The 15,223-nt window shown below is 36.7% G+C and overlaps 1 protein-coding gene across 2 annotated transcripts in view; it reads right to left on the bottom strand.

Annotated features, from left to right (window-relative positions):
- The window catches only part of Klhl7 (kelch-like family member 7), a 70,778-nt gene that overhangs the window by 20,058 nt on the left and 35,497 nt on the right, over positions 1 to 15,223 (bottom strand). For both annotated transcript variants that reach the window (XM_013510654.1, XM_005377390.2), the window contains one exon: positions 6,832 to 6,974. In XM_013510654.1, the coding sequence (XP_013366108.1) occupies positions 6,832 to 6,974 (143 nt within the window). The remainder of the gene's footprint in view (positions 1 to 6,831; positions 6,975 to 15,223) is intronic.

The raw sequence follows: 15,223 nt of genomic DNA, 5'->3' as shown, positions 1-15,223 counted from the left end.
GACTTCTGTCTTTCCTTCAAGTTTAAGACTCCTTTCCTTTTGGAAGGTTTCCCTGATTTTACCAAGAACTACCCATAATCTCAACTACAGTTTATGGAGACTGAGTGTACACAGAAGGACAGACAGTAAATTCAAGAGAGGGACAACATCAAATTAAATTCTTGCAAGGTGGACACTGAAGAGCCCAGAGAAGGCTGAAAAGTTTCAAGAATTAAGAATCTCTAGACGTCACGGAGACTGGATTGTTCGCGTATCTGTATAAGGTGTGGTTAGAACCTGGCTCCAAAAACCGACCCAGGAAGGCAAGTGTTCCTATCTGAAAGAAATGTATGCATCTTTTATGGCTCCCTAACAAAAATAACTACCCATCCATTCATACTATATTCACTGCCTTTTTGTTTTACTTTGTTTTGTTTTTGGTGTTCCCTAAGTGTATCATTTGGCATTACCCCAAACAGTTCTTATTTCTTTTTTCTTGCGAGGGGAAAAAACCAATTAATCTTTAATATTATTTCCCAAATTTTTATGAAGTTCCTATAATATGTAAAAAATGCAAAACATGTTGAGTATGCTTTTCCCTTAAAATATCCTCAGTGCTTTTTTTTTTTTTAACTGATTGCAAAGAGTATTTTAGAACCACTGTGTAATACTGATAATACTCATAACAGTCTCATTTTTAAAAAATACACAAAATACTACATTCCCTTAAGGTTTCTACTTCTTTTATGGACACGATTTTTCCCCCCTTGGTAGTATGGATTAATCTAGGGCCTTTGCATTGAGCTACATCCTCAGCCCTTTTATTTTTTATGTTTTATTTTTAGACAAGGTCTGGCTAAGTCACTAAGTTGCCTAGGCTGGGCTTGAACTTTTTTTTTTTAAGACAGGGTCTCACTATATAGTTTATGCTGGCCTTGAATTCACTGTGTAGTCCAGACTGGCCTCAAACTTGAAGCAATCCTCCTGTCTCAGCCTCCTCAGTACTGGAATCACAAGCATGCACCACCATGCCTGGCCTGTGCTCTAACTTGTGACTCTCCTACTGCAGCCTCCCAGAGTGCTAGGTTTGCAAGTGTGCACCACCGTGCTTGGCTAGGAATGATCTTTTTTTGTTTTGTTCTGTTTTGTTTTTGAGACAGGTAGAAGTCCAGACTAGCCTTGAACTCATTATGTAGCCCAGGCTAGTCTCAAACTAGCAGTGATCCTCCTGCCTCAGCCTCCCAAGTGCTGGGATTACAGGTGTGCACCACCATGCCTGCTTAGGCATGACTTTTAAAAATCATATCCCACACATAACCACTGACTTTTATCCTGATCACAGAGTAGGGCTGTCTCCTCCTTAGTAAGGACCTATTTAAGAGCAAAGGTGGCTATAACACTGTGAGACAAAGGCACTGTGACATCTTTAATGGAAACAATATTTCTAACGGGAAAGTGTTCTGAGCTGAAAATTAGATATTCTTCTAATACTTTGAAAAGTTTAGGGCCCAATTATATTTAGATACAGTTCCATAAAACCAGAGGCTAAAATTTCCCATGAAATGCTATATAATGCTATATGGGCTCATTCATCCTCAGGAACTTGGGTACTTACAAGAAGCTAGGCACTGACCTCAGTGATGAATCTACCATAGCTCTGGGTAAGAAAATGTACCAGGAAGAACATGATCCTGAAGGTTTCAGGAAAGATGGCACCCCATGCTTTTCTGCTTTTGTAATTTACAGACTGATCCTCCCCATCCTGCTGGTTTCACTCCCTGTTCATTATTGCCAGGGAACATGCAGAGTCCCTTTTTCTCTAGGGCAGTCTCCCCCGTCTTCACCATAAGAAAGCAGCAACCCAAGATTCTTACAGAGTTCTAAGGACCAGCCCATCATTTCACTAGCCAGAGTCCAAATAAAAACTGGTCAGTTGTCAACTTTTATTTAGACGTAAGTATCATATGACATTACTGTACTACAGAGAACGCTAATACTAAGAGAAATAGCTGAATACAGATAATTCTTTAAGCAATCACTAAGCACTTAATGCAGGTACAAGAAGGGGAAAAGTAGAATTCACAGGCTTCACAAAAGGACAATAACAAAAATAGTATTTCAAATCAATAACCAAGACTTAAAAATAGTATTTCAAATCAATAATCAGTAACCCAAGACTTATTTTTCCATCAATATTCAGAAAAAAGATTTTCTTTACTATCATTTTTAGTCATCAACAAATACCAATATTTACTTCCTGATATTAATGCTATTCAAGGACTATATAAAGACAATACCTTACAGGTGTCTTTATTTTGGATAGTTCAGTGAAGTTGTACTAATTAAACCATTCTCTTTGAAGGAAATTAATTCACTGCAAGTGTTAACCACTTCTGGCTAGTATAGGATCCACACAAATGAGTCTAATTTAAGGAGAGTGAAATCCATTTTAATATTTCTGAACATACTAAGTTCAAAAGTTTTAAAGTAAATCAACTCATACACATTACTTATTAAGCAGTCTACTTGAATAGTAAAATAATGGTCACTTGAAGTAATAGAAGATAAATAATAATTTATAGTTAAATTAGCTTCTCTATTTTATACAGGATTGGGGGGTTGGGGATTGAATCTAGGGCTTTTATACTGAATTATATTCCTATTCTTTTCAATTTTAAGACACGGTCTCATTAAGTTACTAAGTTGCCCAGACTGGGCTTCAACTTGCGAACCCCCTGCCTTAGCTTCTCAGAGTGTTGGGATTATATGCTTGTGCCAAGGACTAACTTATATTGAAATGTTATATAAAAATACTACTAAATGGCAAAAGTTTTTCAAGATGAATTTTTATAGGAAGAAGAAGCTGGCATGCCTCTCATAGAAACATTTAATAAATATTGTAACAAATTTCTAACAGTGTTAGTTTTGGGGAATGTGTTGGATAGAATGTGTCTATTTTTACCAGCTGTTAATTTCTCAATTATTTGAGTTTTTCCACTCCGTCTAAAAATTTGTGGTTGAATATATGAAGGAGCAATTAATAATATGTCATCTAGAAAAGCAAAACAAGACACCAAATGAAAATTCTGGAGTTACAGTCTCATTTCCACGGTTGTGCATATTTTCTCAACTGTTCAATAAAAAAAAAAAAAAAGAAAACCAGGGACAGTATTAGAACTATGGATTACAGTAAAGTGTTAAGAGTCTTCCCTCATTTACCTTACTCTAGAAATAATGGTCCCTGCCTCCGACATGAAATAAAAATTCTTGTGGCCCATCCATACATAAAGAGCCATCTATTTCATTTTAAAATAAAGTATTTTCTACTAAGTTTGGCAGTTTTTCACTGCCAAAAATCAATGCCACAGTTAGGCTATTACAAACAACCAAAAGCTGTGGTTTGCAGAACTGTAATTTATTTTATTTTATTTTTTAAATTTTAAAAATAAAAAAAGGAAAACATTAACAGACAACCATTTACAAAATAGCAAAAGAACAATACAAACAATACAGAGTTACAAACAAAGTGATAGGAAATTAACAATGCTTGTTGTATTACATATTGATATTTTCAAAGTGGTTTCTCAGGAAAACAAATAGAGACATGCAATACTGATCAATCAAGAAATCATTAACTGTTTCTTTCAGCAAAGAAATAGAAGATAATAGTTCAACTATGTTAATTATCCTGTATGTACATATATACAAAATTTCTCCTTCTTTCCCTTCTCTTTTCCCACATCCAAGTTGCCCTTTACTTTTGAGCATTTTCCTTTTGTTTCACAATGTCTTTCATACCTCCTAGTTTTTATTCACTCTTTCAGGTTTTACACTAGTGAGACAATGCGGTGTTTGCACGTGCAGGTCTGATTTATTTCACTTATGAGTATGGTCTCTAGTTGTGACCATTTACCTATAAAAGCCTTGAGTTTATCTTTCTTTATAGCGGAGTAATATTCCACTATATAAAAGTACCACAACAGAACTGTAATTTAAACTGTTATAATTTCAGTTTTTGTTAGGGGAAAAAATTATTTGTAATTTTCTGCTCTTGACTTGCAATGATTATGAAAAACTTAAAAAAAAAAACACAAATAGCTACTTACATTTCAACAAGTTTACTGTTACTTGGCATGAAACAGGTATGCAGGTGTGTCAACCTTTTAAACACACCGAGTATACTGTGCTTTTTGGATTGTATTGCACAGGACATGAATCCTCATGGCAGGAGAGCCAATCAGTGTTCTACTGAAAAAGGAAGCTATATGTCAGCCTACATTCTGGGGATGAAGGAATATCAGAATAGACATCTGGGCTGAGACCAGCCCAACAGGGAAAATCTAAATATGATAGTGATTAACCAATCTAATCTGATCTTCCCTCCTTGAAAAGGTGTTTTCAATAGCTGGCACCATATCACTTACTCTGTCAGTTCTGGTGTTGGTTTATGGTAAGAAAGAGAAGCAGTTGGAGGGTCTCCTTTTCTACCAAAATAGAGGAGAAACTGCAGAAATTAATGACTCCAGTTATTACACCAGGGCCAGATATGGTTTCCTCACTGGACCAGAATAATACAAGCACTAAAACTTGGCACATAGCTAATACTCTGGCTAGTATACGTTTCTCTGCTGCTGTCTGCCATCTTAAGACCATTAGAGGGAATTTCATGTCAGCTGGCAGAGAAAATGTCACGGTCTGACCTCAAGGATCTGTTGATTCTCAAGCTCCATGCCATAATCTAAGTGCTGAGACCCTGACCAGCTCTCCTTCACAAAGGTGGTGACAGGGTGGTCTCTTGTTGATATTCATAATGCTGATCAGTTCTGGAGACCAGGACATGGAAAAGAACCTGTCTGGATTGGTAAAGACAGAAAAGAAACTAGCCTAGCATACAGTGTCAAGCACTTTTAAAGTTCCTATTTGTTTATGGGTCTAGAGCAGAGGTTGGCAAACTATGGCCTGAAGGCCAAATCCAGCCCATCACTTGTTTTCATAAACGAAGTTTAACTAGAATGCCGCCATGCCTATTTGATTATGCACCATTTGTGGCTGCTTTCTTTCTATGGTACCAGAACTGAGTAGTTATGGCAGAGAACGTGTGGCCTAAAATACCCAAATAGGTTAATCACAGTCTTTAGCTAGAAGCCCTTCACCTGATTCACTGTCTTCTCCTTCAACCAGAACTATGCCTTCATGGAGGTATTCTATGTATTTTGGCCAACAAATTTGAGAGACCTGAGCTGGTTTCATTTTTACACAGGACTAGTCAATTACTAACTGCTAATACATTATAGCACTTTGAGAAATTGCCCTAAAGGACAATACAGAAGGAAAGTATCTGCTTTGACACATTTTTAAGCAGTTCGCTTTTTCTGGTCCATTCTATCTTTAGGAAGAAAAGCCTCAGGTCAGTTTTTTTTTTAGTCAGTTTTGAGGAACTGCTAATGGTTGATTCAGATTATAGACTGGAAATAGCCAAGAATGCTGACAAGGAGAGCTGAGGAAGGGCAATGTAGGTGGCGCTCATGAAGTATACACAAATTTGTTTCCCACATGAACTTTTATCAATGTCCACAAGTACAGAAAAGTCTTGCGTATAGAACTGCATCTGAGTCTCTCCTTTCCAGTCAATCCGAGGCTTGCTCAATAGGCTTATGAGCAAGCCTGCTGATCATCAGTAGCACTAACAGACACTAAGTCAGTAGTTACAGAAACTAATACATTACTACTGGCTAGTGCTGACATTGTCAGCAATATGGACTAATCCTGAATCTCTAATTTTTTTACCATACATTGAGGGACCAGTTAGTTACCCAATAACAGGCTAACTACATTTGGATTCTTCTGTTGTGGAAAGAACAATGCTTTGCCTCCACTGGACTTGATAATATGGGTTTGGATAGGCCTTTTCTGTCTCTGTACCCCTGACAACATCACCATATATCTTTTTATAGATGCCTTGTATATCACCACTGCATTATTACATAAAATGCCTCTAACAATGTATTCCTCATAAAAACATGCACAGGCAAGTATTCTCAGGTCAACAAGACACCTTAATCTTACCAAACACCTACTGTACATAAAAAGCGGGCTTAAAAATGACAAAGAGACCATTATGTGCTTGGATTCAGCACGAGTTATGGCTATCACCTTGCAAGTCTTGTACGTTAATTTTTAGGATTGTGATTACTTACTCTGCCCCAGCAACACATGCAGTAGCAAAACACACCTCTAACAAAACACACAGGACTAAGAAACAAGAAGTAGAAATGTGAGTGGGTTCTCTCAAGGCTATAATTAGTGATCTTGTTTTAAAAAATTGTGTTCCTAGACCTATGGATTCACACTCTACTCCCCCAACTGGCATAATAGGTATTGGGAAGCACACTAGAAATTGGTGACTGGTTCTATATGGTTGAATTAAAGGTAAAATTTTCTTTCTTTTCCTTTGTGATTTCTAGGTTTTTAAATTTTCTAGAATGATTATGCATATTTTATGTTAAAATGTAATTACTAAGGCAAGAAAACACATTCTGCTCACCAGCAGATTTCACTGAAAACGAAAAGTGAAGAGTTAGAATGAATGCAATGACTTGCTAACAAAAACAGACACAACAGAACTAGCTTCCTGCTTTCTTCAGTAGCAATTCCTAGAAAGCAGTTCAGAGAAATTACAGGAACATTTGTAACCTAAGTCTTAATCCTCATCTGTAAAACAAAGATGATAACTACGTATCTCATAAAGCATGTGACAGAACAGCATAAATTAACACTTCTAAAGGTTTGAGTTATTACTCGTTGCAGCAGGTAGCTATGTGTTCAAAAATAAACAAAATGAAAATTACTTACCTTTGGGTTAAAATATCTACAAGACTGAGGCTGGGAACCTCCAAATAGGGCTATGCGGTAATCGTGTTTCTTTCTTCTAGGCCTCGTGCCATCTACGAGTTCTTCTCTGTCCTCTGGAGATAGCAGATGGTACCTCATTCCACCTGTAGAAATATACATAGGACTCTTGAAGAACTTTAGGCACCAACATAGTTCTTTGAAAAGGTAATGCCTAGACAAAATAGCGCATTTATTTTTGTGCCTGTGTTTTATCATCTCACACTGTTTGAGGAAAGTGAGGGGAAAGACACAGAAGAAATGTTTAAGCACTTGACTCCTAACCAATTTATTGTGCACAAAAATCACCATGATTTTAAGACGGTGCCACTCACTTGCTACATACCAGCGAATTACCTGGCTCCTCAAGCAATAGCCACCAAAATTCATCATTATTGAAATCCAGATCACCTACCCCAGTGGGGTTTTTCTTGTTTTTTTTTGAGACAGGGTCTTGCTATGTAGTTCAGGCTGGTTTTGAATTTACTATGTAGTATAGTCAGGCCTTGAACTCCTGGCAGTCCTCCTGCCTCAGCCTCCTGAGTGCTGGGATTACAGGCATGTGCCACCACACCTGGCTCTCCCAATGGTTCTTAATCTTAACTGTACATTAGAATCACTTGGTAAATCTCTGCAATTATGCCTGGGCCCTACCACAGATCAATTAAAATACTTGGTGGTAGGGCCCAGGCATTGGTACAGTAGTTTAGATTTTTGTCTCTTTGAGACAAGGTTTCACTATGCAGTTCAGTTTGGCCTTGAACTCATTTTGTAGTCCAAGCTGGTCTCAAACTTGTAGCGATCCTCCTGCCTCAGCTTCCTGAGTGCTGGGATTACAGGGGTGTGCCACCCTGCCTGACTAATGCCAATTTCTTCTTTTTGTGGTGCTTGGGATCAAACCCAGGGCCTTGTGCATGCGAGGCAAGAGCTCTATCATTGAGCCACATCTCCAGCCCAGTACAGTATTTTAAAGGGCTTATTAAATACTTTCCATTTAAAATGTGGATCAAAGAACAATAGCTTCAGCCATCTGAGAGTCTGTTAGCAATGATGGATCTAGACCCTACTCTAAACCTATTGAATCAGTAAGTTTGCAAACTTAACAAAATTCCAAGGTAATTCAGATGTACATAAAACTTTGAGAAGTCCTGTCTTGGATGATTTTCAAATGCAATGAGGATTGAGAATATGATCTTTTTCCTTCAGCACTTCCTTAATTTGATCAAGAGCCACTTAGTAAAAAACTGTTTAAGGTATTATTTCAAACCACTGTGGGGAAAAATGGATTGTCTATCAATGTTAGACAACTACATGGGAAAAAACTGGACCTTTACCTCATATTTTATTCTAAATTCCAAGTCAATACAAATTGGAATATGTAATAAAACTCTCTTAAAAGCACTAAAAAAACAGGGTAGTTTATGAAAAACTCAGAATGGGAAGGGCTATACATGACAAAAGAATAGGAGCCAAGAAAAAATGTTCACACAACTATATAAAATTTTGATTTGTTACTTTAAAAAAATTAAATTACTATATGGCAAAAAAAAAAAAATCAAGATAGTAACAAATTAGGAAAATACAAAGTATAGACATTTTATTAATTAAAATTAAAACCAGCAACTGCATAGAAAATTATATAAAGTACCTGAATACAGTTTACAGAAAAAGAACTATAAAGAACTTCTAACATATGCAAATATGTTTGACTACTCAATTTAAGAAAATCACAAATGAAAACCATAGCTTTTTACTGATCAGATTGGCCAAAACAAAAAACTGTCTGGAATACAGGGTATGAAGGTGAGTGTGTGCTAGGTGGCACCTTCCTGCATTGCTGTTGAGAGTGTGCACGATACGACCATCTGGAGAGCAACATGAGATTCACCAAAATTACAAATGTACACACCCTTGAACCTAGAAATTCCCCCTTGCTAGGAGTCTGTCAGCCTAATATTCAGTGTTAGGAAAGTGGTTAAAAAATTATGGTACTCTATAGCTCATAACAGAGTATTACATGTGACTGTTAAGAATGGGAAAAGTTAATAAGTACTCATGAAATGATACCCAGCAAATAGTGTAAAATGAAAAAAAAAAAACAGAAAAAACACAAAAATGTAGAATACACAGTATATAACACCATTTGTTTAAATGTATGATTTTTATGCATCTATACAATATTTCATACCTGTATTTATGCATGTGTATACACAGTGTCAATACAGTCTCAAGAAGGATACATAGGATATCAGTACCTCTGGCATAAAGGAACAAGGGGCCAAGGAAGAGGGGTATCAGAAAGATTTGCTTTTTTTTTTTTTGGTTTTCTTCCAGTGCTGGGAATCGAACTCACGACCTTGCACTTGCCAGGCAGGCACTGTGCCACTGAGCTAAATTCCCAGCCCCTGCTTTTTATTATGTACCTATTTATACCTTTTGAATTGTGTATGACATACAGTATTAATTTAAAGATAACCAAAAATTCATAATACATACAAGTCACTCTTTGTACATCAGGCTGGGTTAGGTCTTTGTGGGGGTGCAGAAGAGTATGGTAAAGTTTGTGAAGGAAGGAAAATCATCAATATTTACCATTTCCTTCCCCCACTCCCCCCGAGTTTGAGGAAAAGCACATTGGTATAAAAACAGCTGGAATCTCAGGAGAAGGATCTAGGTCAGGGATCCATGTTCTAGGATAGAGGTTGGCGAACTTTTTTGGTAAAGGGCAGTAAATACCTTAAGCTTTGCAAGCACATCTGGTTTTCATGAAATATTCTGGATTTTATTTTTTTTTGGTTGTTTGTTCATTTTTGCTTTATAATCCTTTGTGAAAAACTACTTTTAGCCTGGCTAGAGTTAGCCTATGCATGGTTCTCAAAGCGTGGCCCCACAGCCAGCAGCATCAGCATCACCTGGAAACATTTGGAACTCCCAGTGTTTGGACATTGGCCCAGACCCTCTGCATGTGAAACTCTGGGGCTTGACAGCTACTGCTCTGGGAGAGTTCTACCCACAATGAAGGTAGCCTCTGTAGTCTATAAACAAAATACTTCCAACAAGAGACAGGAGCGAAGGAGCGAGATGCGAGGGAACGGTTCCAAGTCAACAGGCCCCTGGGTGAAAGTAGTTGAGTAGGGACAATTGTGCTGACCCCAAAGGAAGCATAAGCTGTACTCCTCTGAGATGGTCTTTGTTTCCCTTTTAGAAGTAGGCTATAGACACTTTGGTACCTCTGGACACACAAAGGGCTCAGTTCCTCAGGCTTATTCCTTTGGGAATTATTCCTTCCAGCATCAGGTATTATCATGGGTTAACTCTGAGCAAGAATTTGGCGTGGTTCATTGTAGAGGCTTTAATTGTACCTGATTTTGTAACTTGTTTTCTTTTACATATAAGTTATTTTGATTTATTTTATCCTATTTTCTATTGCCTTTTCTGTTTTGCTTCCTCTCTGAAAAGGAATATAAGTCTGATGGTATGAAAGCAACTGAAGAGCTGAAGAAGGGAGGCTGGAGGCCTTTGCCCAGTTACCCCCGCCCATGCTCCAGGGTTTCCTTGTGCTTCATCAAGAAGGTACAGAACAAGTCACTGTTCTTCATTAAAAAGAAAAAAGTTTCTATAAATGAAGAAATAGTGCAACCCTCTACCAGTGAAGCTGTAAGGTTAGAAAGAGAATATATAGTTTGCAAATGGAGTGAAAATGCAGTCTGATATTATCATGTATGAATCCAAAATATGGAAGGTCTAATCTAAAGGCATTGTCTCAGGGGCTGGGGATTTAGCTTAGCGGCAAAGCGCCTGCCTGGCAAGTGCAAGGCTGTGAGTTTGATTCCTGGTATCGGAAGAAAAACAGAAAAAACAAAACAAAAAAAATAAAGGCATTATCTTGGAGCTGATTTCTTTCATCTCCTTGCATTTAATCCTTCAGCCGTCACAGGTGATCTGATAAACAAACTCTTACATATTAAGGAGTAACCCCTGACCTACAACCTTCACAGGGTTAAAGAGGTTAGTAGCCACCTGAGCACTACTTAACACTAACTCTACACTTTGGTTTTTAGGACACCAGGCTTTGGTCCAAGTAGATATGTGAATTCACCTTTAAAAAAAAAAAAAAAAAAAAAATCAAGACTCTCTCTTTCACTCACATTTTCTTCTCTTTTTCCCCTTGCAACCTCATTGGGGTTTAAACGTTCCTAGTCTTTAAAAAATTTTCATTTTCATTTAATAAAAATATGCCATGTACTGTTTTATGGTTTTGTAACTTATGAAAATCTTCCATATTATTGAATATTCATGTAAAATGTCTGTAGTAACTATAGAACATTTCATTATAGGGATATATCAATTGTTTTTCCAATTTGGCAACATGGGGTTAGCTTATGTATTTACTATATAAAAAGAGATTATTAAGTAGTAACTGTGAGAAGTCTCTCACGGATTAGACTCCCAAATCAAGGGACAAATAACCCAATAATCTCAAATTTATTACTATTCTTGAGGATATTGTAGGTGGGAATGAGCATGCTTATTACTCTTTTATGTACTGTATTTCCTTAACTTTGTGCTAGAATCCTGTTATACTCCAAATGAGATGGCAAAATGAATTAAGATTTCAACGCACATTCCAACTACCTTTTAACAGAGGCTTTCTTACTTATCATATGTAAACTGAAATCTATCATGCTGCCCCATTTGTGGATGACTGAACAATGACTGTAAATTCAAGAGACTGCGAGAGTGAGCAAAAGTATACTTAACTCAGTACAACGTAGTCATTGTACTAGAAAATTACATATTTTATGCCTGTTTAAAAAACAATCTCAACTTTCACTTATAGGAGAATGACAGATCAGACTTTCAGAAATACCTTTAGGTATGAAATAACTATAAATGTTGAAAAGAATAAGACAAACATCCTTTTGAGGGAATGGTTAAGACCCCAAGAGATTACAGGACAAAAATGGAGGAAGAAACCAAACATCGTAGTGTAAGTGAGCATTAAGAGACCCTAGAGCTCTTCTGAAGGCGTTAGTAATCCTAGAAATCTAGAAATCACTTTTACTGGCCCTGTGAAGGTGAAAAAACAAGGGCTTGGATCTGCTTAAGATAAGAAGTTGGAAATAAGATCTCTGCCTAGAGCTAGGCTGCTTGGATTGCTAGTTACACATTTAGTAAACGTTGAACTAAGAAAAATATCTGCCTTATGGTGAAGAAAAAACAGTAACTTGCCTGTTTCAACTTCAGCTTCAGATGGCGGCAGTCTCTCTCCTTGAGAATTTATGATGATAGCCTTGCCCTCATGCAAGTCTGAGTTTTGAATTTATCCTACCTGCAAGTCTAGGAAACCATAGACAAGAAAAATTCTAAGCAGTCCTCAACTGTTTTACCCTGGGAGATTTGGCAAGAACAAACACTATTCTCCTTTTAGGAAAACAGAGATGTGTAGAATATAACCCAAGCCTCCCAATATTACTGGAGATTAAGATCAATCAAATATAAATACACAATTTAAAACTACAAGACACACAAGGAATTCAGCCATTGAGAATATGTCAATAGAACCCACAAACAGCAGTATGTGTTCTTCAGAGACTTCAGATACTGGTTGGTCAGTACAGAATATAAAATAGCTATGTTTAAAGTGTTTGAAGAAATGAAAGAGCTTGGGTGCTGTTGAGTGGCAGGGTGCTTGTCTAGCATGTGAAATGCTCGTGTTTGATCCCCAGAACCACAAAAACAGAAACAAAATAATAAATGAAGGCACTGAGAACGTGAGTAGGAAAAGAAAGACCACCAAAAATAATATGGCTAACAATAAATAAAAGGAAAAAGACAATCACAATGCCAATAACAAAAGTATCTAAAATAAATTTAAGAATGCAAAAAATGTAAGAAATTACAAATTGTCCAAAGACATGTGACAATTTAAATAGACTACAACAATAATTAAAGAATTAATTAATTAATTACTAGACTGAAGAGAAACTGTTTACATGCACAGATAGATAGATAGATATGTGGATATTTATTATGTTTCAACTCAGTGGGAAAAGATGATTTATTCAATAATGGTATTGGGCCATCCTATCCAATATTTAGAAAAGAAAAATTACTTCAAATAAATTTCAGTAAGATGTAAGTCTTAAAGTGGGGGAAAAAGAAGAAATTCATAAATTTATAAGAAAATTTAGGTGATTAGCAAAAAAAAATCTTGGGAGTAGGAAAGACCTATCCAACCACATCACTAAAGCCAGACACCATAAAGGAAAAGACCTTAGATTTTATATAAAAACAAGATGAGACTGGATTTGCCATCTTAATCTTTTTAAATTTACCGATCTTAAAAGGTATGCCAAAGACCAAGGACAGAAGAAACAAACACAAACTCTACATTTGATAATACCAAGAGGCTATTACCCCAAAACACAGTTAATGGAGATAACTAGCAGATGGAGAATACCTAAATGGTTGTATAAGGTGACACCAATGGAAAGCAAGCCTGGAAAGATCATAAAGATAAATACTCCAGAAGAGGGTGGGTGGAGATAAAAACAAGACAATACTAGGCTTCTGAATGAACAAGAGCTGAACTGCTAGGTCTCCTTCCCAGCCATCAGGTACCCACCACACCTCACCCTGGGAGGGGAAAGAAGGAGAAGTCTTTGGAGAACTGAATCAGATGTTCCAGACTCAGGCAACAAGAAGAGTGGAACTGACAACAGGGGTTAAGTGAAAAAAACAAAACAAAATGAAAAAACCCAATCCAGCTCCCAAACGCCTGTACCCAGTTGATAACTCCCAAAGAAAATATCTACAGATAGACATATCGGGGTTCCCAATTAAAAAGTGACCAGGATACTCCCATTATCCCACAGTTAAGCTCGAGAACTGAGACGCCCGCTCTATCAGTTCCATAGTAACTTACTCTTATATGACTAACAGATAAAACCAATCATTTAAGAAAAACTTTGAACAACAAAATTAGGACAAGAAAATTTAAAGGTAATACAGAAAACACACACAACGTAAGAGAAATTCAAAGGCAACATAAGGATTACTTTAGTGCTAAGATACTACAGTCATGTAATAAGAAATTAGACAGTAAGTATTGCTGGGCTTGGTGGTGCGTGTAATAATCCCAGCACTCGGGAGACTGAAGTAGAAAGATAGTAAGTTCAAGGCCAGCTTGGGGTACATAGTGAGATCCTTTCTAAAACCAAAAAAGCCCTCCCAAATCCCCCAAAAATCCAGAATAGTGATGTAGCTCAGTGGTAGAGTGCTTGTCCATCATACATTAGGTCTTAGCTTCAATCCCAAGTACAGCAAAATAAAGAGCTATGAAGAAATTAGAGAATAAGTAGAAACTCACAGCAATTAAAAATAGCTGAAATAAAAAGATTTAAAAGAAAAATCAAGGCTAGCTCTCCTAGTAGGACTATGGGGCTGGGGATGTAGCTCTGCGGCACAAGCACCTGCCTAGCAAATGCAAGATCCTGAGTTTGATTCCCAGAACCAAAAAAAAAAAAATCCTAATAGGACTATGAATAAAAATAGAAACAGAAGAGACAGACAGATAGACACAAACACACAAACTAAACACCTAAAGACTGAAGAGGTGCAGTACCAATAATAATTAAGAAATCTATGGCTGAGAAAGCTCCAACATGACAAAAAAGATGCACATATACATTACAAACTTTCTAAATATCAGGGATTAAAGAAAAACGATATTGTTTAAAAGAATAAAAAAAAGATAAAAGGATCAAAAGTACCACTGAAAGCCTAAAGATTATGAAGCAATGCTTCAAAATGCTAAGTGAAAACGATTTTCAACATAATTTTACATCCAGTTTAACTTTCTTTCTTCCTTTAAACTATCAATGTTTTATAATGAACTAGACATAGAACTGTCAAGTCTCCAAATATTTGCCAATCATATACTCTTTATCAAGAAACTTTTAGAAGACATACCCCATCAAATAGAATTAAGAAAAGGAAAAAACTTGGAATCCAGGAGTGAAAGAACTTCCAGGATGTGTGAAAGGGAAATCCCAAGACAAGAGCGAGTCTCAGGCCTAGAGAACAAACAGTTCATATTGGAAAAGGCAGACGAAAGGCTCTAACCTGGATGTTTTGGTAAAATGAAAATAGTAGCTTGTTTAACTGTACAGACAACTTGTCAAGTGGCATTTTACAAAGGTGTTGAGGGCTTGGGACTTACTTAGTCTGTAAGTCAAGAAAACCAAAGCAAATGAAAAAATACATTAATATTAGATCCTGGCAAAAAGAGAAAAACTGTTTAAGAAAGAAAATGTGATGACAGTATACTACTTGACAGTATACTATTAAAGTA

Source organism: Chinchilla lanigera, unplaced genomic scaffold, assembly GCF_000276665.1.
Source record: "Chinchilla lanigera isolate Chin_1 unplaced genomic scaffold, ChiLan1.0 scaffold00009, whole genome shotgun sequence".
Classification (NCBI taxonomy): domain Eukaryota; kingdom Metazoa; phylum Chordata; class Mammalia; order Rodentia; family Chinchillidae; genus Chinchilla; species Chinchilla lanigera.
This window is presented reverse-complemented; position numbering and strand designations above follow the sequence as displayed.